We start from the raw sequence: 26,751 nt of genomic DNA, 5'->3' as shown, positions 1-26,751 counted from the left end.
CAGCCATTTTCCTGAAGCCGCGGCCAGCAGAGCGCCGCTTCTGCGCACGCGCGGCCAAAGGAAGATGGCCGCGCCCACCGACCACCAATGGAATAACGGACATCGCTGCTATTTTCACCCCCCCGTGCAGGATTGGGGACGTTGGACATGCGCACACCACTACGCCACCAACGGAAAACTACGCAATATCTGGGGGAAGAAGCCACGCCCATCCGACCTGACCAGCCTGATTGACAGGCGAAAATGACTACTTTGGTAACGTATTTCGGCACCATAGGTGGGGAATCGGGGTCCACAAACTACACTATTGTAATGCACAGCTCAGGCCCTATTTAACAGTATTTTTATCTCATACCGAAAAAAACGGGGTGATAGGTTCCCTTTAAAAGGGGTGTCCACTATTAGGACAACCACCTTGATCAAAAATTTGTGGCGCCAATTAAAATAAAAAAAAAAAAACTTGCACTCTCCTCCCATGTCGGAGTCGTTCCAGTAGTGTCTGCACTTGCTTTCGAGCTGTTTATGACACGTGAACCTGCCGCCCAATCAGTGTTGGCATCACTGGCCCCGCCTTCGGACAAATCGAATATCAAGAGGAAGTGAGAGAGCAGCTGTAACCCCGACTTCCTCTTGATTGCTTTTGTCCCAAGGGGGGCCAATGATGCCAGCGCTGATTGGGCACCACGTGACATAACAACCGCACGAGAGTCCCGGGAATGCAAGTGCCCGCACTGCTGGAACGGCTCCGGCATGGGAGGTGAGTACAAGCTTTATTTTAATTTTATCGGGGCCAAGTGGTGGACAACTTCTTTAATGGGGAAGTACAATGAATATTAAATGGTTACAGTTTCTTCTACCTCTACCCCCACTATAACATCCCTTCTATAGAGAAAGATATTCCGTTTGGATAATGTATGTCCATGGGCCCATCCTTTTTGAAGCTTCTGCCCACCAGGCTAGGTGTCGAGAATGACACTCTCTTTACTCCATGAGATAACCTACCGGTACCTTAGTGTTCTGGTTTTACTGATCCCGCAATGAAAGTTGAGTTTTTATTGTCCTTTTGTACAAAATTAACCATTCGGATGTCATTTAAATTAAAATTTCCTGTACAGGTGATAATTAGATTGGAGAGGGTCCCATTGGCTACCAGGACATGAGAATTGAATGGAGTGCTCTGCCACATCAGTCTTTGGTACTGCCCCAAAGGACTGCACTCCGCTGTCATTGCCAATAAAAGAAGCCGCTGGACACACGCGCAACTGCCCATTCCACTTAAGCCCTCCAATCTGTGGGGTTCCTAGTGGAGGGATTCTCACCGATCTATGTGCACACGTCAAGAAATGCTGCTTCTTTCAGGAGTTTTTGCTTTCCTGAAGATGTTTGGAAAGTTGGGGAATTTGAATCTGGGTAATCTGCTCCAAAGTAGTAACATGCACTTTTGTTCACGATCGCTTCATTGGGGGGCACAGGAAACCATGAGTGTATGCTGCTGACACTATGCACAACACGTTAGCCCCTCCTCAGCAGTATACACCCCACCGACCGGCAGGAAGCTAATCCGTGTTAGTTTAGTGTCAGTAGTAACATGCACTTTTTTTTATTCCAACCAGAAGTTATTCAAAACCTGAAGTGGAGGGAAAAAAACACTCAAAAAACTGAACACAAACTCAAAATGGGTTTTAGAATAGAAATGAGTAGTCTGCAAATCGATTTTTAGGAACTTGACCCTCCTCAAAATGTGGCCATCGCCTCAGCTATCCAGTGAATGTGTTCAGCAGCGGCTTGTTGGCTTTTCTGGAGGGCAGGCTCGGGGACCTGTAGGTAATTGGATTGTTAAAGATTGAAGTGACGTTTCCTAGTTATGTACTGCCCAGTATTCTATATTGTCATACGCACCGTGCCCTCCAGTATTGGCAGTAATGTTGTTTTTTGGTAACGAAAGTGTAACCCTGAATCATGGAGCTGGCCATGACTTGAATATTGGCCGCTGTTTGCACCACCAGTGCCGATTCTTACAGCATGCATGTTTGTCAGTGTTTGCTTAGGATGCATTTTATTACAGCTCTCATTTTACAATGCATGCTTTGTTCTTTTTCTTTATGGTATTTAATAGCTTGCTAGTGATGCATAGGTCCATCAACCATCTTCAGCAATAGATTTTTTTTTCTTTCATTTCTTTCAACCATTAGCTTAAATGGTGGCACAGTTGGTGGCTATTGGTTTTATTGTGACTGATTTGGTCTATTGGTTACGATTTTAAGCACTTTGCCTGACTGTCTCAACCCTGGTTTGAGTACATTAAAGCATGAGTGATGTTTGTATTGTCTGTTGTCCTATTTCTTTGTCCCTCTATAAATGTGTTTGTCACTTTTCCATGTGGTTTATGTCAAACTTTTATTGATACATCTATGGTCTCTTTAGATCCCCCACTTCAGATTTCTCTACGGAGCTCTCCCCATCACGGGAAAGACTCCATTTGTGAGAAGAGACGGCATTCGAGCCCGGCCACCAATAGCTCAAACATCCAAAGACCCACACTCAAAGAGAAAAGCAAAGAAAATCAGATTCAGAAGACTTGTCGCAAGTCAGAAAAGAGTCCCGATAACGGTAAGGGTCATTCCTTCATTCAGGCTAATTTTCTCCAAATCTCTTTTCATAGAAACATTACAATTTTGTGTCTTCAGCTCCTTTGCAATCCTGTGTTCCCATGGGTTCCATTATTATGAAAATGTAGTCTGATCCTGCAGTGTTGTTGTTTTTTTTTTTTTTAACTTCCTTCATAAATGTTTACTTTATCTTTTTAAAGGGGACCTGACAGCTGATACATGCTGCTGATCTACGGGCAGCATGTATCAGACACTGGCTACGTGGTTCCGTGCCTGTGTAGGGTGATACCTGTCACTGGTTTTCTATAAAATGCCTCATTGGTTTCAGAGTTGAACATACATGGCTGAAATCATGCAGTGCCTTGTTTCATGGTGCTTGGGGAATCAGGCAGTATAGAGCGCCTGTAATGTTCCCTTTAACCCCTTCCCGACCTTTGACGCCACGTAGGCGTCATGAAAACCCGTGCCAATCCGACCCATGACGCCTATGTGGCGTCATGGAATGATCGCGTCCCTGCAGAGCGGGTGAAAGGGTTAACTCCGATTTCACCCGATCTGCAGGGACAGGGGGAGTGGTACTTCAGCCCAGGGGGGGTGGCTTCACCCCCCCCCGTGGCTACGATCGCTCTGATTGGCTTTTGAAAGTGAAACTGCCAATCAGAGCGATTTGTAATATTTCACCTATAAAAATGGTGAAATATTACAATCCAGCCATGGCCGATGCTGCAATAGCATCTGCCATGGCTGGAGACCCCGATCTGACCCCCCCCCCCCCCCCCCCCCCCCCCCCCACTGCCACCGATCGCCCCCCCCAGTTGTCCTTTCTGCCCCGTCCTCCTCTCCGCTCCCCTCCGTCCTCCTGTCGGCTCCCCCGTCCTCCTGCCCGCTCCCCCCGTACTCCGATGGCTCCCCCCCCATCCTCCGATCCACCTCCCATACTCAGATCTCTCCCCCCCCCTCATACTTACCGGGCCTCCCGATGCCCGTCTGTCTGCTCCATGGGCGCCGCCATCTTCCAAAATGGCGGGCGCATGCGCAGTACGCCCGCCGAATCTGCCGGCCGGCAGATGAGTTCCAGGTATATTTTGATCACTGTAATATAACCTATCACAGTGATCAAAATAAAAAAAATAGTAAATGACCCCTCCCCCCTTTATCACCCCCATAGGTAGGGACAATAATAAAATAAAGAAAATATTTTTTTTTCTTTTTTCACTAGGGTTAGGGTTAAAACTAGGGTTAGGGTTATGGCATGTGCACACAGTGCGGATTTGGCCGCGGATCCGCAGCGGATTGGCCGCTGCGAATTCGTAGCAGTTTTCCATCAGGTTTACAGTACCATGTAAACCTATGGAAAACCAAATCCGCTGTGCCCATGGTGCGGAAAATTCCTTGCGGAAACACTGCATTGTATTTTCCGCAGCATGTCATTTCTTTGTGCGGATTCCGCAGCGTTTTACACCTGTTCCTCAATAGGAATCCGCAGGTGAAATCCGCACAAAAAAACACTGGAAACCCGCTGTAAGTCTGCAGGTAAAACGCAGTGCCTTTTACCTGCAGATTTTTCAAAAATCGTGCAGAAAAATCTCACACGAATCCGCAACGTGGGCACATAGCCTTAGGGTTAGGGTTGGAATTAGGGCTAGGGTTGGAAATAGGGTTAAGATTAGGCTTGTGGTTAGGGTTACGGATAGGGTTAGGGGTGTATTGGGGTTACAGTTGTGGTTAGGGTTGGGATTAGGGTTAAGGTTGGGATTAGGGTTACGGGTGTGTTGGGGTTAGGGTTGTGGTTAGGGGTGTGTTGGGGTTAGGGTTGTGATTAGGGTTATGGCTACAGTTGGGATTAGGGTTAGGGGTGTGTTGGGGTTAGTGTTGAAGTTAGAATTGAGGGGTTTCCACTGTTTAGGCACATCAGGGGTCTCCAAACGCAACATGGCGCCACCATTGATTCCAGCCAATCTTGCGTTCAAAAAGTCAAATGGTGCTCCCTCCCTTCCAAGCCCCGACGTGCGCCCAAACAGTGGTTTATCCCCACATATGGGGTACCAGCGTACTCAGGACAAACTGGGCAACAACTGTTGGGGTCCAATTTCTCCTGTTACCCTTGCAAAAATAAAAAATTACTTGCTAAAACATAATTTTTGAGGAAAGAACAATTATATTTTATTTTCACGGCTCTGCGTTATAAATGTCTGTGAAGCACTTGGGGGTTGAAAGTGCTCACCACACATCTAGATAAGTTCCTTGGGGGGGTCTAGTTTCCAAAATGGGGTCACTTGTGGGGAGTTCCTACTGTTTAGGCACATCAGGGGCTCTGCAAACGCAACCTGACGCCTGCAGAGCATTCCATCAAAGTCTGCATTTCAAAATGTCACTACTTCCTTTCCGAACCCCGACGTGTGCCCAAACAGTGGTTTACCCCCACATATGGGGTATCAGCGTACTCAGGAGAAACTGGACAACAACTTTTGGGGTCCAATTTCTCCTGTTACCCTTGGGAAAATAAAAAATTGTGGGCTAAAAAATCATTTTTGAGAAAAGAAAAATTATTTTTTATTTTCATGGCTCTGCGTTATAAACTTCTGTGAAGCACTTGGGGGTTCAAAGTGCTCACCACACATCTAGATTAGTTCCTTGGGAGGTCTAGTTTCCAAAATGGGGTCACTTGTGGGGGAGCTCCAATGTTTAGGCACACAGGGGATCTCCAAACGCGACATGGTGTCCGCTAATGATTGGAGCTAATTTTCAATTCAAAAAGCCAAATGGCGTGCCTTCCCTTCCGAGCCCTGCCGTGCGCCCAAACAGTGGTTTGCCCCCACATATGGGGTATCATCGTACTCAGGACAAACTGGACAACAACATTTGGGGTCCAATTTCTCCTATTACCCTTGGGAAAATAAAAAATTCCGGGCTAAAAATCATTTTTGAGGAAAGAAACATTATTTTTTATTTTCACGGCTCTGCGTTATAAACTTCTGTGAAGCACCTGGGGGTTATAAGTGCTCACTATGCATCTAGATAAGTTCCTTGGGGGGTCTAGTTTCCAAAATGGGGTCACTTGTGTGGGAGCTCCAATGTTTAGGCACACAGGGGCTCTCCAAACGTGACATGGTGTCCGCTAGCGATGGAGATAATTTTTCATTCAAAAAGTCAAATGGCGCTCTTTCCCTTCTGAGCCCTGCCGTGCGCCCAAACAGTGGTTTACCCCCACATGTGAGGTATCAGCGTACTCAAGACAAATTGGACAACAACGTTCGTGGTCCAGTTTCTCCTTTTACCCTTGGGAAAATAAAAAAATTGTTGCTAAAAGATCATTTTTGTGACTAAAAAGTTAAATGTTCATTTTTTCCTTCCATGTTGCTTCTGCTGCTGTGAAACACCTGAAGGGTTAATAAACTTCTTGAATGTGGTTTTGAGCACCTTGAGGGGTGCAGTTTTTAGAATGGTGTCACTTTCGGGTATTTTCAGCCATATAGAACCCTCAAAATGACTTCAAATGTGAGGTGGTCCCTAAAAAAAATGGTTTTGTAAATTTAGTTGTAAAAATGAGAAATCACTGGTCAAATTTTAACCCTTATAACGTCCTAGCAAAAAAAAAAAATTTGTTTCCAAAATTGTGCTGATGTAAAGTAGACATGTGGGAAATGTTATTTATTAACTATTTTGTGTCACATAACTCTCTGGTTTAACAGAATAAAAATTAAAAAATGTGAAAATTGCAAAATTTTCAAAATTTTCGCCAAATTTCAGTTTTTTTCACAAATAAACGCATAAATTATCGACCTAAATTTGAAGCCCAATATGTCACGAAAAAACAATCTCAGAATCGCTAGGATCCGTTAAAGCGTTCCTGAGTTATTACCTCATAAAGGGACACTGGTCAGAATTGCAAAAAACGGCAAGGTCATTAAGGCCAAAATAGGCTGGGTCATGAAGGGGTTAAACTAAGGCTATCTGTAAATTTGCTTCATTATTACTATAGTTGCATTGGAGCGATAAACTTTTATTGGAGATGCCATGGTTTTAGGCTTTGATGTCCCAGGGCAGCTACTTCCACTCATGAATGGCTGTCCATGTAATACATGGATGGATTGTAGCTTCCCGATGAGCCATTGGGTATGGGTCCCATAGGGATTTTGAACAGAGCATTCATGCAATCCATGGGACACCTGATAACTTGCTGACCAATAAGTGCACAACCATCACTTAGCTCTAACAGTGCATTTTAGAGCTCCATTCAGGGGACTGGTGGTGGTCCCATCAGTCAGACTCCCAGCAAGCAGCAAATTAACACCTGCCCTGTTGGAGTCACCTTACCAAGTTATCAACACTGGTGTATGGCAAGCTGAGTACACGGCACCAAATTCATTAGGAGACGCCTGCCACTTAATTTGACATCTCTGGTAAGTGGAGTGTGCTTTGTGCGCTGCACCAGAAATGTTAGTCCGATGAAGGACTGGAGTAGCATTTCTTGTGTAAAAAATACCGGCAGATTTGATTAATTCATTGAGGGTGTAGCCATAACCCCACGCTTCCCCAGATCTGCTTATTTTGGTGGAGCTGATCAAAAGTGGTGCGAAAACAATAAAAGTTGCAAAATTTTTGCAACTCATCGCGCCAAAAATATTTCTTTTCAAAGCTTTTAACCCACTTCTGTAGCATAAAAGCATCAATGAAATGGCCCTGTTTGTGTTTTTCACATTTCATGTTTTGGCTTCAGTGAAATGCATATAATGGGAGCCATCGTCTAAGAGGACCTTTTTCTCCCTGTTGATAATATTTTGGAACTATCCTGAAAATATGAAAAAGCATATGTAGCTTTCAATATATTGCCCAAACGTTCCTACAATTTGAATAACTTTCAATCCTTATCTACAGTTAAGGACAATGTAAAAGAGAAATTTAAAGAGCTTTTGAGCCTTAAATCAAAGAAAAAGAAAAAAAAGAAGAAAAGAACAAAGTCAGGTAATTTTATGTTTTCATTTACTTTGCAGTTAGGGAACATTGACATGTTAGATGATTTATTCATATACAAGATTCTTTTATATCCTGCAAATAACAGAAGTGGATCCAACATAAAAGACCACCGCCTTTTGTTCCAAAATTAGTTACTGGATGGCGCGAAGGGCTGTCAATATCGTGCCTATGGGGTTTGTAATGGAACATCAATTTCCTTGGCTATTAAGTGGAAATAGGAGAAACCAAAGCTTAAATGGATAGTGCAGGCTTGGGGTTCAAGTTTGCACTAGTCACTCTGACTGCAGCCTTGTGAATCCTCACAGTGCGCACACTGCACGCTGTCAGGATTCATTGATGACTGCACAATTTGCATAATTGTGGTTACTATCGCAGCCTTTGTCACAAGAGTTGTCCACAACTAGGAGTTGCATAAAACTGTTGCACCTTTTTATTGTGTTCATGCCACTTTAAATCAGCTCCACCGAAATGGGTGGAGCTGGGGGAGGGGAAGGGTCTTGGCTATACCTCAATCGAATTAATCAAGCCTGCCAGCATTTTCTATGGACGCACCACTTACCAGAGATGCCAAATTAATTGGTATGCGCCTCCTAATGAATTTGGTACCGCGTACCCTCGACCCTGGCGAAGCAGGAGCTTGCGCTACACCAATCTTCATGAATAGGTCCCAAAGTCTGCACCTGTTCCATTAGTTCTTTGTGTAATTTCATAAAAGAAGGAAAATGCAGTGCGACTGGTAGAGAAAACCTGCTTTCAGATACTTCAATAAAGATTTAAATGGGTCTTACCAGATTGACACGTTACATTCTATGCACAGGGTAAGTATTATGTTGCTGATTGCTGGCAGTCCGATGGAACCACCACCAATCTCAAGAAGGGTACTCTTTTTAAGATGCTCAGAGCTGAGTGATGGTTGTGCTGACTAGACACAGTGTGGCTGGAGGTATTCAAATTGTATTCTTGCAGTCAGCATGTCTGCCAACTTCCGGCTCTGGAGAATCCTGACATCGAGCATTTTGCTCTGTGAGGAAGGCCTCTTTCACACTAGCGTCGTGCACTGCATGTCGCTATGCGTCATTTTGTAGAAAAAACGCATCCTGCAAAATTGCTTGCAGGATGCGTTTTTTCTACATAGACTTGCATTGGCGACGCAGTGCGATGCATTGCCACACGTCGCAACCGTCGTGTTGCGTCGGACCGTCGCCACAAAAAAGTTACATGTAAGGCTACTTTCACACTAGCGTCGTGCACTGCACGTCGCAATGGGACGTTGCGGCGCACCGACGCAAACTGTGAAAGCGCCGCACAACGGTGGCAGCGGATACAGTTTTACAACGCATCCGCTGCTCCATTGTGATGTGCGGGGAGGCGGAGTTCCGGCAGCGCATGCGCGGTCGGAAACGACGGTCACAACACACAAAAAAACGTTACATGTAACTTTTTTTGCGGTGACGGTCTGACGCAACCGTCGCACGACTGTTGCGACGTGTGGCAATGCGTCGCTAATGCAAGTCTATGGAGAAAAAACGCATCCTGCAAAAGCAATTTTGCAGGATGCGTTTTTTCTACAAACCGACGCATAGCGACGTGCAGTGCACGACGCCAGTGTTTAAGAGGCCTAACTTTTTTTGTGCGTCGTGACCGTCTTTTCCGCCCCCGCCTCCCCGCACATCACAATGGGGCAGCGGATGCGTTGTAAAACTGCATCCGCTGCCACCGTTGTGCGGCGCTTTCACAGTTTGCGTCAGTGCGCCACAACGTCGCATTGCAACGTGCAGTGCACGACGCTAGTGTGAAAGTAGCCGAAGTCACAAAGATTGCATACTTTTGGCCACAATCCAGCTATACTTGTCCAGTCTTGCTCTATTCTTTTATATTGAGTGAGGCCACACACTTGTAGTCTGCATGTGATCGCATGCATGCAGCTTGTGCTGGCAGGGAAGTATCTTGACAACGTTCACTGTAAAGATACACAAGACTACATTCACACAGTGGAACTGCCGACTTGAACCCAGAGCCTGGACAACCCCTTTAAATCACCATTCTGGCGTGTCTTTTAGTTTTTTTGTCTTTATTTCAGGATTTGTATTTTCAGCATTTGTAATGTCTGTTCAGTAAGTGCATTGAACCTATTGCCAAGGTCTTCTCTTGATTTTCCAGTGCTATTCCGATCCCTTTCCTCCATCTTGTAACTGCAGCTTGCCAGATCACACTGTGGACTGTTACCAAATTTTGAATGCGAGTTTGAGTGCCTCGTTCCAAGTCTCATAGGCTTACATAATTGTAATTGTGATTGTAGGGGGCATTGTGGGGGCCAGGGGGAGGAGGAATATAGAAGGGTGGTTTCTGACTTTGTGGATTGGTGCCAGACTAAGGCTAGTTTCACACTAGCGTTTAGCTGGGCTGTGGAGGGATGTGGACTTCCTCCGTAACGCTCCGCCCACTGCCGCGCCTCTTCATTCAGCTCCGACTATGGCTGCATGCGGTGTGCGCACCCTATCTTTAACATTGGGTACGCAGGCCATGCCACTGTATGCGGATGCCTCCGCAGCGTCATTTTGACGGTGCGGCATCTGCATGAAATTGCAACTCGTTGCGTTCGGCGCAGGTCGTCGCACCATCAAAACGACGTATGCGGAGGCATCTGCATACAGCGGCATGGCCTGCGTACCCAATGTTAAAGATAGGGTGCACATGCAGCCATAGGCGGAGCTGAATGAAGAGGCGCAGCAGTGGGCGGAGCTTCACAGAAGTAGTCTGCAGCCCGGCTAAATGCTAGTGTGAAACTAGCCTTACTGTCTAGAACTAAATGTAAAGAAAACCAAGGAGTTGGTGGTGAGTTATAGAAGGAAAAAAGAGGATTACTTCCCGATCACTATTCCTGGCCAGGAGGTTGAGATTGTTGAGAGCTACAAATATTTGTGGGTTCACCTTGACAGTAAACTCGATTGGAGGTGTCATACAGAAAAGGTGTCATACAGAAAAGGTGTCATACAGAAAAGGTTTACAAGAAGGGAATGAGCAGACTGTACTTTCTTCGGAAGCTCAGGTCGTTCAATGTGTGCAGTAAAATGCTGGAAATGTTCTACCAGTCTGTTGTGGCAAGCGCCATCTTTTTTGCTATCATATACTGGGGCAGTAGTGTGCAAGTATCTGACGCTAATAAGCTCACCAAACTTATCAAGAAGGCAAGCGTGGCTGTTGGCCTCCATCTGGACTCTTTTGAGGAGGTATTGGAGGATAGGATTCAGAAGAAGTGTAGGGCTATAATGATCAATGATATACACCCACTATACGAGCTGTTCTTGAAGCAGAAGAGCACATTCAGCAGCCGTCTAATCCAACTAAGGTGTAAGAAGGAGAATTTCAGGAAATTGTTTGTACCTACTGCTATGGGGATGTGTAATAATTTCCTTAAGGGTGGTAGACGACAATGACTGATTGCTGGTGTGCTAATGTCAATTACCAGTGACTTGTATACCTCAATCACCCACATTTATTTGTTCTGTAATGTTGGTATACTTGTGCAAGATTCATGTCCTAATATTTTATGTACTGCTGTTTGTGACACCGTAATTTCCCCGGGATCAATAGTTTATCACATCGTATCGTATAAAAACCATTACTTCTGGTCACACAGCGTGTGCTGGCTGGTCCAGGTACGGTCACGAGGTCCAGGAGGGGGAGTTCAGCGGTGCCGAAAATGGCAAAAGACTGATCAGTAATTTAATGCACACACTGATCACACTTCATTTATGGCTCACAGATCGTGAAATAAGAAAACGGCTGGTACTTTTTCTCTGTTTTTATGAATTTAAGGACAAAATTATCATAATCATCTTGACTTTCATTTAAAATAAAGCCATTACCAATATACTCAGGATTAATTTGCAAATTGTACTTGCGTTCCTTAATATTCTTGCCATGAAATATTATGAACAGGACCTAAAAGGCTAGACTGTAAGAAATCGCATCTTGTGTGCCCGCCGCATGTTCTTTACACTTGTTCTTTGTTAGCACATTATTACACTGGCTTCTGACAATCCACTCCTGTGTCATTTCTGTAGAGCTATCTGGAAGTGAAGAAAATGTTGATATCTCAAAGGCACTGTCACCCAAAAACACAAGCCCCGTAAAGATTGGTGCAGATTATAAAATTTCTTGTTCCATAAAAACCACTGATCATGTGAAGCGCAGAGAAACAACCAGGATAAGTGGTAAGTAGCTATGAGCTGGGTAGTATTAAAGGCTGCAGTCACGCTTTGCGTTTTTGCCGCAATTTCATAAAAACCTGTCAAAAAAAAATGTATCAAGGTTTTGGGAGTTCATGGCACAAGAGTGAAAATCCGTTTATCGAATGTTCTTTGAGGGACATAGGAACTATGGGGGTTGGCTGCTGCCCCTGGAAGGTGGGGCACGAATAGTGCACATAACAAGTTGGATCCTTCTCGCAGGTTGCACCAGTCTACTGCTGGTGTAGCTACTTGTCATGGAGGCGTAATAACAAACAAGCAGCCCAAGAAATCCCTAACCACTGGGAGGATAACACTTCATCATACATAAATACATAATGACCGCTGGGAAGAAAAGATCTCAGGACAAGAAGTGAGCAAAAAAGATTTATAGTGAAGAAGAAAAAAAAATAAAAAATTTAAATTAATCATATTAAAATCAGCCATACTGAATTAAAATAAGGTGCCTCATGCCAAATAGATGCAGAGGAAAATCATTAAGTAAGCAGGAATAGTGATAAGTGAAGCACCATACTGTGTTCAGTATTCTTGGTACCAGTGTACTTTATCAAAATAAGCTAAGATATTAGTACAAAGCTGATAAATGTTGGTACCTACAGTGGATCCCTTTCCAGCTATGGGTATAAGAAGTTGATTTTAACTAAAACTGCTGATGACTTCCACAGGAAAAATTGTGCTGAGTCCCTTCACCCTGACTCGTGTTTTCACCTTGCTTCCTCTGGGGGTGTGGAAGAAGCAAGGTGAAACGTGCATCGGGGTGGAGGGACGCAGCAGGTTCTCTCCTGTGGAAGCAATCAGCAGTTAAATATTATTCCTGCTTTAAAGAATTACTGCTGCATCTCTTTGGCATAAGGCACCATATTTTAATTCTGTTTTAGTTTTTTGTTCTTTGCTTCCTACAGGACAATGAACACAATGACAGCTGACACTGGGATCACTAGATCGTTTTACCTACTTTTGTGGTTTGTTTTTGTTTTTTTAATCTCTGTAGGCTTGTAAACGTAGCAAAAAGTGGCCACTTTGGTATCCCACAGCAGACCGTGAGAACTGTTGAGTCTGTCTCCCCTCTAATCTGACTGGCAGGACAATATTGCCTATTATCTTGCCCCCCCCCCAAGCAGCCAGTACTCAGGACAGGCGAGTATCTCTTGCTCACATGCCACTGTCTGCCCATTTTGTCCTTCTGACCAGCACAAGCTACTTTGTCTCCCAGCTAGTCTCTGTTCCCCTTATCTCTGCTACTCACACTGAACTTATGCTAATTTAGTCCCTGGCTCAATTATGGCCTCCCTGATAGGTCCGCAGAAGAAGGGATGTGGAGCAATCAGTGGCAGCACTGGCTTCCCTTGCGTTTTCTTCCTCCTGTCCCCTTCTTCTCCTGCTGGATTGTCTTTTCGCCTTTATTCTACAACTGTAATCGGGACCTGGTAGGCGCTATCTGACTTTGGGACTGACATTAGACTTCACCTCGACCGATGCCATCCCTTGCAGCCACCTATTCCTCCTTTGCCTATCATGTCTGACTCAAGTTGAACGTTTAGATCGATCTGTTGCCACTTGCTGTGCCTGAGCCCACCCATCGCTCCAGTCACAAATTGCCCAGGAGACCCCACGTCACTCAGCAATGTGTACCCTTCCTGTTTGTTTGACTGTCCTGTCTTAATTAGGGGTATAGCTAACAAGGGTTTTTCATTAATTTATCGTCATGACCAACCCTGGTACTCTAACCCACCTGCAGAGGTCCCCAGCATGGCAGGTCACCTAAGCTGTGTGACAGCCCCTTCTTCAAGTGCTAGTGGGTGGGTGTGTCAGCCTTCTGGGGGCAGCAGCCAATGCCCATGGTTCTTGTGTCCCCCTAATAAAGGCTAAGAGATTTTATGGCAAGCACCAAGAATCCTCTTTATGTTCAGTGCAATGTCTAGTGCATGGTTGTAACTTACTTTTCGGTTTGAACAGACGAGGAGACACTAAGTGATTCATGTACAGAAAGCCTGCTTTGGAGCGATGACGATTACAATGAAGAAATTGACGTCACCAATGCAGAGGACGAAGAAACAGAGTGTGAAATTGTTCGCTGCATGTGTGAGGTGCAGGAAGAAAATGACTTCATGATTCAGGTAGAATCTGGAGATGTGATTCAGATGGCTGTCTACTTAGTTTCACAACTCCTTGGCCTGCATGTTTGTATCTTACAGATGGCTTCACACAAGATAAACTGAATGGCTTTGCATCCTATTTTATGTAGAAAGGTCTTTAAAAAAAAAAAAAAAAAGTGCCTGGATCTGACCTTAGGTCCCAGTTTAGTGTATTGGGTTGCATTACTAGAGGGAGCAGTACATCTTTATAGATACAAATGAATCCACCACAAATGGCGCCTTCCTCTAAGTGGAGAATCGCATTGCATTTTGTCATTCATATGGCTCTCGATATGGCACAAAGATAGGATTAAAGAGGTTTTCTACCTCTTGGAAATTGACAGCCCAGCTATCATCAGATTGCTCGATCCTCCCATCTCTTTCCCCAATTGATTTGTTTTCCCAACAGAATTTAGAAAGACTAGTATTCACTAAAGATAAAGACATATTGACATGCTGCCCTTTAATAAGCAGTCTTATTGGCTGGAACTAGAATTCTCCACTCATTTTCTCCCATACATTTTGGCAGTGTGAAGAATGTCTGTGTTGGCAACATGGAGTTTGTATGGGGTTATTAGAAGACACTGTACCTGAAAAATACACTTGCTACGTCTGCCAGGATCCACCCGGTACGTTTCTTGTTTGTATGTTTTTGTTTGTTTGTTTTGTTTTTTGTTTTTTGTTTTATAGTTTACATTTAAAGACACTGTCAGTGGGATTTTATACCGCAAACTACTGGTATGTATATACAGTTGCTTTAAAGGAAACTTGTCACCAGAGAAAATACACTTTTAGGCTATTAATGCTGCGTATTTTTCCGCGGCGGAATCGCATCGCGGAAAAATAGGCAGCATGCTCATTCTTTGCACACACAGGAATGCATTGATCCGCCTACTTCCCTCATAGGGTTATGCCCACCATGCACAAAGTAAACGGATCATCTGTGGATGGCAACCCAGGGTGGAGCAGAGGAGACTCTTTCAGGCCCTGGGAACCATATACCTGTAATAAAAATAAAAAACAGGGATATACTTGCCTTCTGACGGCCCCCGGAGTTCTCCTGCTTCTCAGCAGTGCACGTGATGGCTTCCGTTCCTAGGGATACATTGCGCGAAGGACCTGAGATGAAGTCGCAGTCACGCGACCGTGACGTCACAAATGTCCTTCGTGCAATGCATCCATGGGAACGGAAGCCGCCACGTGCACTGCTGAGAGGCAGGAGAACTCCGGGGGCCATTGGAAGGGAAGTATATCCCTATTTTTATTCATATTTTTTTTTTTTTTTACATGAATATTGATCCCAGGGCCAGAAGGAGAGTCTCCTCTCCTCCAGACCATGGGAACCGTCCGGGACCGCTCCCTGCTCCATATGCGGTGACCTCAGAGCTCCACACACGCCGTATAAGATGACCCCCGACTTATACTGCGTGTATATCCAAAACTCTATATTTTAAATGGAAAAGTTGGGGGGAGTCTTATACGCCGGAAAATACGGCACATTGCCTAGTAGATTCTGCTTCTAAACACCATCACTGACCAGCCAAATCCATGCACATGGGGATTAATTATTATAATGGGTTTCTACAGTACAGGAGTCCTCCTTTTGCTGATGCTCCTTTTTCATTTTCCCAAGACTGTTCCTACGTCACTAGGTTATTTGGACTTCATTAAAGGAAATATGTCACTATGTTTTTGCTACCTCATCAGAGAGCAGCATAATGTGGGGGAAGAGACCCTGATTCCAGCAATGTATCACTTGGTTTACTGGGTGCAGCTGTTGTGATATAATCAGTTTTTATTTGTAGTAGAGTTCAAAAGCTGACTCGGTCCATACCTCTGATTAGCAGCTTTCTGTGTACATTGATTAGCATTTTACTGTAAATATACAGTGTTGGGGCGAGGTTAGACCAAGATGCACACAGCTAGTCCAACAGTGCTAATCTCCTGCTTATAAAACACTTATTGTATTGGAACTGCACTTTGGTTAGTGATGTGTCACTTATTGGGCTGTCTCAGCTACTACCTCATGCTGTTTTAGAATTACATAGCGAAACCTGCTGACAGATTCCCTTTAATGAACAGCCTTGATTTATTGAATGAGTAATTCTTTTTTTTTTTTTTTTTTCCTGCTTTCTTTTAGGACAACGTGTGAGTCTAAAGTACTGGTATGATAAAGAGTGGCTGAATGAAGGTCATATGCATGGATTATCATTTCTTGAGGAAAACTACTCCCATCAAAATGCAAAGAAGATTGTTGCAACACATCAGCTCCTAGGAGATGTGCAGCGTGTGATTGAGGTCCTGCATGGATTGCAGCTGAAGATGAGCATATTACAGTGAGTACATACTATACATTATAAGGCTCCTTTCAGACATAGCGCATTTTTGAGCGCTATTTTGCGGGCGCTTTTCAAAAATGCGCAATGTCATTTTCGTCTGCCGGCAAAGTGAATGAGAAATTCACTTTGCCGTTCAGACACACCGCAAAAAAACGCGGCGCTTTTGTCTGCAAACACGCCGGCGTAAAAAGAATTGACATGTCAATTCTTTACGCAGCGGCGTGTCTGCGTATCCCCATAGGGCCCCATATTACCGTCCACACACAGCGCCTTTGTCCTGGGTGTCGGCGTCTTTGTACGGAGGGGTTGACACCCAGGACCGGACGTGACGTCGAACAGGAAGAGGGAAGCCCCCGCCCCCCAGTGAAGCAGCATGGAGTCCTTCAACAGAATGTTAGCCCCCCCCGCGTAAACCTGAAAGAAATATAGCGGGGGTCTCATGGCCTCATGGACCCTGTCATTTAATATGGCTTTCTGTCAGAAGAAAGGTCAAGTAAAGGTCAGGTCAGTCATCTCTGAAAGTGTGAAACTGGTTTTATCCAGTTTTTTCTGGTATGTTTGGCAGCTATTGAAACGGTTTTCTATTGGCTGTAAGCAGCTTTGCCGCTCTTTTTTTGAATATATACACACCTGTTTTGTGGTATCTGGTCATTCTGTCAGCGGAAGAAGATAAAGAAGACACATACCCCAGGATGGAGAATCTCCTGCAACAGCTCCTGACTAGAGCCGACGGCGAGGATGGAGCGGACTGGCTGAGGCAGTGCCTGGCTATGAAACCTATCTTAGCGCCTGCCGATGCTGTCCCTCATCCTCCAGAAGATACCCTTCGGTCGCCGTGTCAAGCCTCTCTGGTCCTGCCGACACCCACCGCTTCAGGGAGGCGCAGGAGGCAAAGGACCCCATACTCTCCTTCGGCGTCGCCGCCTGCTTCCAGCCGCAGTGTCCAAGAAGGAAGAAGGAAGTTGCGGCGCCGCCCTCCTCAGAATTCTCGCAGCCCAGCGCGAGACTTCCACCACGAGCGTCATGACAGAGCGCCGACCGCCTCATCTGAAGCGGCCGGGATGTCTTCAACACACAGCAGCCGTAAAAGCGCTGCGGTGTCATTGGATTCTACAACAGCGGTGGCTTCTGCTGCTGCGGTCCAGACCACCGGTTCGGGAGGATCCCCTGTCATCACACTCAGAAGAGGATGAAGAAACGCCGCTTACAGCAGCTTCCCATATGAGCTTGCCCAACATGGAGGGCTCGAGCTCCAGCTGCTGTATGGAGCAGAGAAACGACCAGCATTCATCAAGGGGTGAGACTTTCAATGTTTCTTTGTCTGTCCCACACTCACATTAAAAAGACATCATAAAGAAAGTGTTAGCTGAAACTTTAAAAGAAGCTATTCCCCCCCCCCCCTTGCTGTCACATCAGCTGTACACAGTGCTGCAATCTCTGACATTTCATCAGCTAACACCGCCCCTGTTAACTCTTTTAAAGAAGCTCTGACATGTGAGCTGTCTCCCTTAGGCCGGTTTCACACGTCAGTGGCTCCGGTACGTGAGGTGACAGTTTCCTCCCGTACCGGAGACACTGACACACGTAGACCCATAAAAATCAATGCACCTGTTCAGATGTCATTGATTTTGTGCGGACCGTGTGCGGACCGTGTCTCCGTGTGCCAAACACGGAGACATGTCAGTGTTCGTGGGAGCGCACGGATTACACGGACCCAATAGAGTCAATGGGTCCGTGTAAAACACGCACCTCACACGGACATTCTCCGTCTGGGGTCCGTGTGGCGTGCCGGAGACAGCGCTACAGTAAGCGCTGTCCCCCCCACATGGTGCTGAAGCCGCCATTCATATGTTCCCTGTAGCAGCGTTTGCTATAGAGAAAATATGAATGATAGTGTTTAAAATAAAGATCCATGTGTCCGCCGCCCCCCCACCCCCTGTGCGCCCCCCCCGCTGGTCAGAAAATACTTATCCGGGTCCCCCGTCGGCAGTCGCTCCTTCCTGGTCTGGCCGCGCCTCCTACTGTATGCGGCCGATTACACTCATGAATATGTGGCTCCACCTCCAATAGGGGCGGAGCCGCCTATTCATGAGTGTAAATGAGCGGCCCCACGTGACCGCATACAGTAAGCCACGGCCAGACCAGGAAGGAGCGACTGCCGACGGGGGATCCGGGTAAGTATTTTCTGACCAGCGGGGGGGCGCACAGGGGGTGGGGGGGCGGCGGACACATGGATCTTTATTTTAAACACTATTCTTCATATTTTCCCTGCAGCAAACGTTGCTGCAGGGATGATATGAATCGCAGCTTCAGCACCATGCAGAGTGGGTACCACACGCTCCGTGTGGTACCCACTCGCCATACGGGCGGCACACGTGTGCCGCAGGTATGGCCTCCGTGAGTTCCCAGGCACACGGACACGGATAACTCCGGTACCGATTTATTCCGGTACCGGAATTATCTGGACGTGTGGGACAGCCCTTAGGATTCCATTTAAGCCCTTCTGTTAAAGAGCTTATTTGGAATAATCATTTTATCCATCTTTAAATCTTTCAATAACTGGGTGCAAGCTTTTTCTGTTTTTGCTGCAGTTTTGGGTGAAAAATCTCCCCATTTCTGCAGCAAGATATTTCAGCACTTGGACATAATCCTGGAAGCTGGAATTATGATGAAGCTTTCAGGCACAAATTATCCGTTCACCCCTTCTAGTTCAAGTAAATGCGGTGTTTGTTTCGCTTTCAACGATTCCTTTTGTAAGTGGAACAACTGTAGATTCCGCCATGAGTGCTCGTTCTGTGGTAACTCACACCCTATGTCTAAATGTTTTAAGTAACAAGCAGCTCAACAGTCCTCACGTAAGGAGCCTAATTCAAAAAGCACAGATGCCAGTGATTCTGGCAAACATGTCAGTATGGCTAAGCAAATATCCCAACCAGGAGACCAGTGAGCTGCTTTTTAATGGTTTTTCTGAATGATTATTTATCCCACAATTTAAAGGGGCGGGTTGTTTTGTTGTTCCTAATTTACCCTCTTTAAAGGGTCACCCTGAGGTAGCTAGGGATAAAATTATTAATGAAATTCAATTAAGCAGAGTTTCAGGCCCTTTTTTAACCCCGCTGTTTGTTAATTTCCATATATCACCATTGGGTATTATGCCAAAAAAAAAAAAAAAATAGATGAGGGCTCTTTCCGGCTAATTCACCACTTATCCTCAAGAAATTTGGTTTTAATGCTTTAATGTCCAAGTCAGATATTAAGTCTGCTTTTAGACTCCTTCCTGTTCACCCGTGTGGATTTAATTCTTTAGATTTTTATTTTGATGACTGCTTTTTTTTTTTTTTTTTTTTTTTTTTTTTTTTTTTTTTGATAAGTGCCTGCCAATGGGCTTTTCTTTGTCATGTTCGTATTTTGAAAGTTTTTCTTAATTTCTTCATTGGGTTTTACAAACTAATTGTAAGGATGCAGGTATCCTCCATTATTTAGATGATTTTTTGTTTATCGGTCCTTATGGTTCCTCAATATGCGAAGATACCCTCAATAAATTTATCCAAATGTGTGAGCACTTTGGTGTTCCTATTGCTCAAAAAAAAAAAAAAAAAAAAAAAACAACAACAAAAAAAAAAAAAAAACAGTTAGTCTGCCTAGATCCCTCGAGTTTCTGGGAATCACTCTTGATTATCAAAAAATGGAATCTGACTTCCTGATGAGAAAATTTTTAAACTGCGCATTGCGTTATCAAATTTTTTAGCCAAGAGCAAGGTCACTCTTAAGGAAATTCAATCATTGTTAGGTCTATTGAATTTTGCGGTTCGCGTCATTCCTATAGGTCGGGCTTTTGGCAGAAGTTTATAGGATGCCACTAAAGGTGTATCTTCACCTCATTCGCATGTTAGTATCCATTCTGACCTAAAGGAAGATGCTAGAATTTGGCTCTCCTTTTTGTCAGAGCATAATGGCAGATCTTTTGTCTCTGGCGATTCTTTTCCCTTTCTTTTCACAGCGGATAGCCAGTGTGGCTTCAGTATTTTATTTGACTCTCATTGGATGTCCATCCAAGTGGCCAATAAGTTGGGTGTCTAAGAAACTATCTTCAAACGTAATGTGTTGGAACTTTTATTTTCTATTTTTGCAGGAATATTTATTTGGGGATCACTAATGCAGAATTCCACGATTTTACTCCTTTCCACTAACCAGGCAGTAGTTTTATTTTTTTTATTTATTTATTTTTTTTTCTATCAACACGTTATCTTCTAAAAATACTTTTGCTGACAGAATTTTGAGACAATTGGTCTTACAATGCCTGAAAGCAAAGTTGGGAAAGAGCAAATTTCTTTTCATAACTGACTCTTTACAAAATCGTCAGTGGTCGAATTTTTTCCTGCAGGTTCCCAACGTGGATTCGGAAGGACCCTCTTACCCCTTTCAATTTGGGACATGGTTGCACTCTGATACAGTATTTTATCAAAAAATCGTTATCTAATAGATCATGGGCTGACTATTCGGCTGCATGGCTGAAATGGAACAATTTTTGCAACCTACATTATTTTGACCCAACAGTTTCTAATCCGGTAGCAGCACTAAAGTTTGCTGAATCGATAGTAGAAAACGGTTTGTCTTACTCGGCAATAGCGAAATGCCTAGCAGGAGTTTCATTTTTCCTTTAAACTTTCTGGCAGTATTGCTTTAACTAATCTTTTCCCAGTAAGCAGTTTTTAAAAGGCTTTAGGAAAACCAATTTTATACCTGACTCGAGACCACCTATTTCCCTGTCTTTATTGAAAGAATTGTGCTCCTGTCTCATCCACGTTTATGTAAGTTTTGAGGAAGCCTTATTATTTAGCTCTATTTTTTCTCTGTCCTTTTTTGGAGCACTTCGCGTTGGTGAGGTGGTTTCTGTTAAGAAATCGGAGCCTTCGGGACTCATGATTTTGGATGTCCAGATTCATGAGTCGTTTTTTAATTTTATTTATAATAAAATTAAAGACAGATCAATTAGGCAGGGGATCTAGGTTGAACATTAAAGCAATCCATGTCTCAATCATTTGCCCTGTTGATAACATGGCAAATTGGATTAAGGTCAGACCTATGGGACAGGGCCCATTATTCATTCATAGTGATTTTTCTCCGGTTACGGTCTTTCAATTTAATTTTGTCCTAAAGAAATGTTTAAGCTTTTTGGGTAAAAAACACCTTAAAATCACATCTCATTCGTTTAGAATCGGAGCAGCTACGGAGGCCTCTAGGGCCGGGCTTTCTGATTCAGGGATAAAGGAATTGGGAAGATGGAACTCCAAAAGGTTCAAATTATATGTACGACATGATCTTTATGACTATTAATTATTGTTTTTCTTTCAGGTCCGCTAGTCATTTGGATAGTCAGACATTCTTTTATCTTCTGGGCCAGGAAGAGGGCCAGCCAACGATCTTATACTAAATATTTATCCTTTAATCCTTCTGATATTCAGGTCTGGTGGCATGGAGTTCGCGGCTTGAAATGGCATTGCCTGGTTGTTGAAGTGAAGAAATGGCTAATTAAATTTCCTTCCCCTGATTTAATTATATTTCATGTAGCTGGGAATGATCTTGGAAAAATCAGGACTCTTGACTTATTATCGGCCATGCGATCCGATTTTATTTATCTTAAACAAATTCTGCCTGATTCAAACTTTGTTTTTTCAAGATTATTCCCAGACTTTTGTGGCACAACAATTAATTTTCTTTTTTAGATAAAATCCGGAGAAGGGTCAATAAATCCATGGAAAAATTTTTTCTTTTAATTTCAGGGTTTTCATTCCGGCATTTGGATTTGGAGGGTTTTTTACTGGGCCTTTATAGGCCTGATTTGGTTCATTTATCTGATATTGGCCTTGATATTTTTAATTTGGACTTACAAACTATCATTGAAAAATGGCTGTGTGGTTTGGGGGGGGCCATGTCTCGCTGAGTCATGGCCTTGTGGGAAAATCACCCATGTCTGGGTGGATTGGTTTATTGGAAAAGTTTGGTACTTTGGTTTTATAATTTATGGAGTTTATTTATTGGTGATTAATTAATTTATGTAACCCTAAATAAACTACACGGCCATTTTTATCCACAATTAAAGCGTTTTGTGTTTTTATTGTATGAATGGGTTCTATGAGGCCATGTTAGCCCCCCCGCGTAAACCTGAAAGAAATATAGCGGGGGTCTCATGGCCTCATGGACCCTGTCATTTAATATGGCTTTCTGTCAGAAGAAAGGTCAAGTAAAGGTCAGGTCAGTCATCTCTGAAAGTGTGAAACTGGTTTTATCCAGTTTTTTCTGGTATGTTTGGCAGCTATTGAAATGGTTTTCTATTGGCTGTAAGCAGCTTTGCCGCTCTTTTTTTGAATATATACACACCTGTTTTGTGGTATCTGGTCATTCTGTCAGCGGAAGAAGATAAAGAAGACCCCACCCTCCCTCCCCTGAATTCTTGTAAATTTACTGTCGTGTAGTTTAATTGTGGGAAAATCACCCATGTCTGGGTGGATTGGTTTATTGGAAAAGTTTGGTACTTTGGTTTTATAATTTATGGAGTTTATTTATTGGTGATTAATTAATTTATGTAACCCTAAATAAACTACACGGCCATTTTTATCCACAATTAAAGCGTTTTGTGTTTTTATTGTATGAATGGGTTCTATGAGGCCATGAGCATAAACGTGGGGCTGCTGATCGAGACGGTAAGTATCCCCCGTGTGTGTGCCCCCTGTGCGTGTGCCGTGTGTGTCCCCCGTGCACTGTATGTAGTGGCAGCATGTCTGCACTACATACAGAAAGCAAAAAAAATGGATGCTCACCTATCCCATGGATGGATGAGGCGTCCGGTCCCCTCCGCGGCTTCCAGCGTCTGGCAGATCAGCTGATTGTCTCGCTGACCGGCCGGGACATCGGGTGGTTTGTGGGTATCCCTATCAATCAACTGAACGGGCCGGGACATCAGCTGATTGGACCAATCAGGTGATGTCCCGGCCGTTCATGTGATTGATCGGTATACCGACAAACCAGCTGATGTCCCGGCCGGTCAGCTGATAGTCAGCTGATCGCAGGCGCTGGAAGCTCATTCCAGGTCTGTCACGGGGCTGAGAAGTCATGAATTTGATTTCTCAGCCCCGTGAACTGATGAAGCAGAGTCGGGGATGCTACGGATGCAGGTAACTATGATGGAGTTAAATTAGAATCAAATAAAGACTTCTTGCCTGTTGATTAAAATATTTTTTCTGTGTCTGTCTTTATTTACTTTTACCGTACAGGGTTACGAGGGGGGGCGTCTGACTGACGCCTGCCCTAGTAACCTGGGGTTAGTGACAGTGGGGTTAGTAAACCCCAGCTGATGTCTGTTCCGCTTGCTGAGGCGTCTTTGGCTCAAGGCCATTGCAGCTGGCAGAATCGACATGATGTTAACTCCAGTGTGTATTGTATTCTGAGTCATAAAGACAGGAAATGACCTCAATGACTTTTTTTTTTTCCCCTTTTTTTTTTTTTCAAACAAACTTTATTTTCAGTACACAATGCTGAAAAAAACGCAGCTGCAAAAAACGCAGCAAAAAAACGCAGTGTGTGAAAGCAGCTGCGTTTTTTCCCTTTTTAAAAAAACGCAGGTAAAGCAGCAGCAAAATACGCGCGCGTAAAAATACGCAGCAAATATGCTGTGTGTGAAAGTAGCCTAAGACTAAATCCTGCCAAGTAAAAATGATTTACTGCTTATGTCTCATAGAGAAATGCACTGGCGGAAGAGCTTTATAGAAGTGTGTGTTCACACTTGGAATATTTGTTGCAGAAATTTCTACAAGGGTCTCATTTGTTTTTAATTTGGCTTATCTGTGCACATAAATGGAAAGCATTTTTCAGTTGCAGAAATTTCTCCAGCAATTTTATGTTTGGTTTAATATATATTGATCTCCTTTACTATTTACCAATGTTATTTTGGTGATAGTCCAAGCAGTTTCAGAAGATGAGACTACCACTTTTAAGAAACACTCTTCCTCCCATCAAAGTGTTTATCTTCTTAATATATTCTAATCATCATATTATATAGCACTGTGTACTTAGAACTGAAGAATTAACTTTGTAGAAAGGCAAAATGAGCAATTGTATCTGCTCTTTCTCTATCGCCTCTCATTGGGGGACACAGGAACCATGGGTGTATGCTGCTGCCACTAGGAGGCTGACACTATGCAAATAAAAGTTAGCTCCTCCTCTGCAGTGTACACCCCACCAACAGGAAGTAGGATATTCAGTTTCGCTTAGTGTCAGTAGGAGGTGGACACGGGTCCTTCACTAGACCCTTATCTACCTCAATGTGCGTCGTTTCTTTTCAGATTTTCCGGAGGGATACAGGGTGAACAGTCACACCTGTAGTCCCACAATGCGGACTATGAGTACGGCGTGTACTGCCACCCCGTATCCTCATAGATCCCTCTCCAGGACCAAGAGCCTAGCACTCAAGCGTGCTTAGAAGTCCGGTCCTGGCTCCGTCCCCCACCCACTCGCCCACCAGAGCCTGTCGGTTGGAGGAGACGAGGACATCCATCACAGCTCCGTGGACGTCTCATTCCCCTCAGGTTAGTAGCGGACGGCGTGGGATGTTTAGGTGAGTATTTCCCTATATCCCCCAGATCCTTCCCTGCCCACCCTTAGTGTGGGGGAGTAGAAGTTCCTACAGGCGCGCTGCACGACCCTCTATGGCGGCGCTGAAATAATTTTAATGGGGATCCCAGGCCCCTAGTCGAGCTTATCTCGCGCGGTAAAGGCTGCCGCGCTTCCCTCTTCCTATCCCCTTCATCCCTGCAGCCTCTCTGTTCGGCGGCCGCAATGTCACCTCTTACAGGGGCACCACTTCCCTCTGCAGCAGCAATGTAGTGCCTGCGGGGCCGCCTTAGCAGGCGGCCGCGCTACTTACTTCCTACGGGCTTCGGCGCTGCAAGGCGGCGTCTTCTCCTATATCTGGCGGCGCCGACCTCTAATTTAGGCCCCGGCTTCGGGGCCTACTTTGGCGCCGCGACCCTGGCAATTGCGTTCCCTCTGGCGGCCCTGGCAGGCGGCCGCGCTGCTCTGCGGCGCACTGCTCCGGAACCGCGGTCTCTTTTCCGGCGGCGCCGGCCTCTAATTTATGTCTCGGCTTCTGCCGGTTCCTACTTCCGGTACCGCGCTCCTCCACTTCCAGTTTTTTTCGGGCGGGCTTTCTCCCGCCCGACAATCTCTTTACTCCCCGCCCACCGGCGCCATCTTGGTGCTCCCGGGCCCATGACTTCTACACCACTGCTTGCCGCTACATCGCAGCAGGGCGCACATTCCAGCGCCCTTTCAACGGTTACCATCGGCCAGCACACGCTTTCTCCAGCGGGGTCCCCTGCATCCTCCTTAGGTCGCCGTCTCCTGCTGGTGCCCTGGACCTGTGCCATGATGCCGGTCGCCGCTACAGCCGGGAGCAGTCTACAGGACTCTAGTATTACTGTGAGTAACTCTGCTATGCAGTCTATTACTCCCCTCTCCTGTTCCCCTAACCTTCGGGCATCATTTAGTGGGTCTGCTCCCAGGCCTAATCCTATAAGGAGAGCGTTCCCGTCCTCCTGCTTCCTCTTGTCAGCTGCAGCAACTCCCTGTCCAGGAGTCCCTACTAAGGGTGAGACCGAGACCCATGATTATCCCTGGGTGGGCTTTCCTTCTGTCTCAGTCTGGGGCAGACCTCACCAGGATGTCACGCCCTTGGTGTCCGTGACTGACCGCAATGGCTAGTGGGTCACAGGATTTTCCGACCAGCCTTGTTCAACTCAGGCCACAAGAAGGGATACAGGGTGAACAGTCACACCTGTAATCCGACATTATGGACTATGAGTACGGCATGTACCGCCACCCCGTATCCTCATTGATCCGACAGCAGGACCATGATCCTAGCACACGAGTGTGCTTAGAGGTTCGGTCCCAGCTCCATTCCCCACCCACTCGCCCTCCAGAGCCTGTCGGTTGGAGGAGACCAGGACGTCCACCATCAGCCCCATGGACGTCTGACAACTTTCTTTCCTGCTCCATCTTGCTCTCTGGTCTGGACCAGTGAGATCCCTCTTCCTGACCCTCCTCTCTCGAGAGAGAAATGGACTTCCTTGGTCATGTTTGCAGAGGAAGTTTCAGATGCGATCAACCAGACCCTAAGCATCATGGATACCTCTACGGAACCCGCAGAATAGGCGGTTTTCGTTTAGACGGTCGAACCACCTTCCAAGGTCTTTGCCCCACACAATGAATTTGTAGTGGTACTTAACCAGGGGAAATGCAAGCCATACCAGATGCTTTCAGACAGGAAAGCGTCTCGGCATCCTATATTCCTTCTCTCCTGAGCTCATCGCTAACTGGACTGATTCCTCGGCAATTCAGCTCCCAGACTGTCTGCCAACTTGGCATAGGTTCAAAGGATACA

The 26,751-nt window shown here is 45.2% G+C and overlaps 1 protein-coding gene across 14 annotated transcripts in view; it reads left to right on the top strand.

Moving 5' to 3' along the window:
- Positions 1-26,751, top strand: part of PHF20 (PHD finger protein 20) — a 125,518-nt gene that overhangs the window by 77,737 nt on the left and 21,030 nt on the right. For 8 of the 14 annotated variants that reach the window (XM_077251882.1, XM_077251888.1, XM_077251880.1 and 5 more), the window contains 6 exons: positions 2,425-2,610; positions 7,488-7,574; positions 11,654-11,803; positions 13,796-13,956; positions 14,504-14,603; positions 16,115-16,310. In XM_077251882.1, the coding sequence (XP_077107997.1) occupies positions 2,425-2,610; positions 7,488-7,574; positions 11,654-11,803; positions 13,796-13,956; positions 14,504-14,603; positions 16,115-16,310 (880 nt within the window). The remainder of the gene's footprint in view (positions 1-2,424; positions 2,611-7,487; positions 7,575-11,653; positions 11,804-13,795; positions 13,957-14,503; positions 14,604-16,114; positions 16,311-26,751) is intronic. The other 6 variants (XM_077251887.1, XM_077251885.1, XM_077251891.1 and 3 more) reach the window with 1 other exon arrangement.

This window comes from Ranitomeya variabilis, chromosome 4, assembly GCF_051348905.1.
Source record: "Ranitomeya variabilis isolate aRanVar5 chromosome 4, aRanVar5.hap1, whole genome shotgun sequence".
Classification (NCBI taxonomy): Eukaryota; Metazoa; Chordata; class Amphibia; order Anura; family Dendrobatidae; genus Ranitomeya; species Ranitomeya variabilis.
Note: the sequence above shows the minus strand (reverse complement) of the source record. Positions and strands in the feature narration are given on the sequence as shown.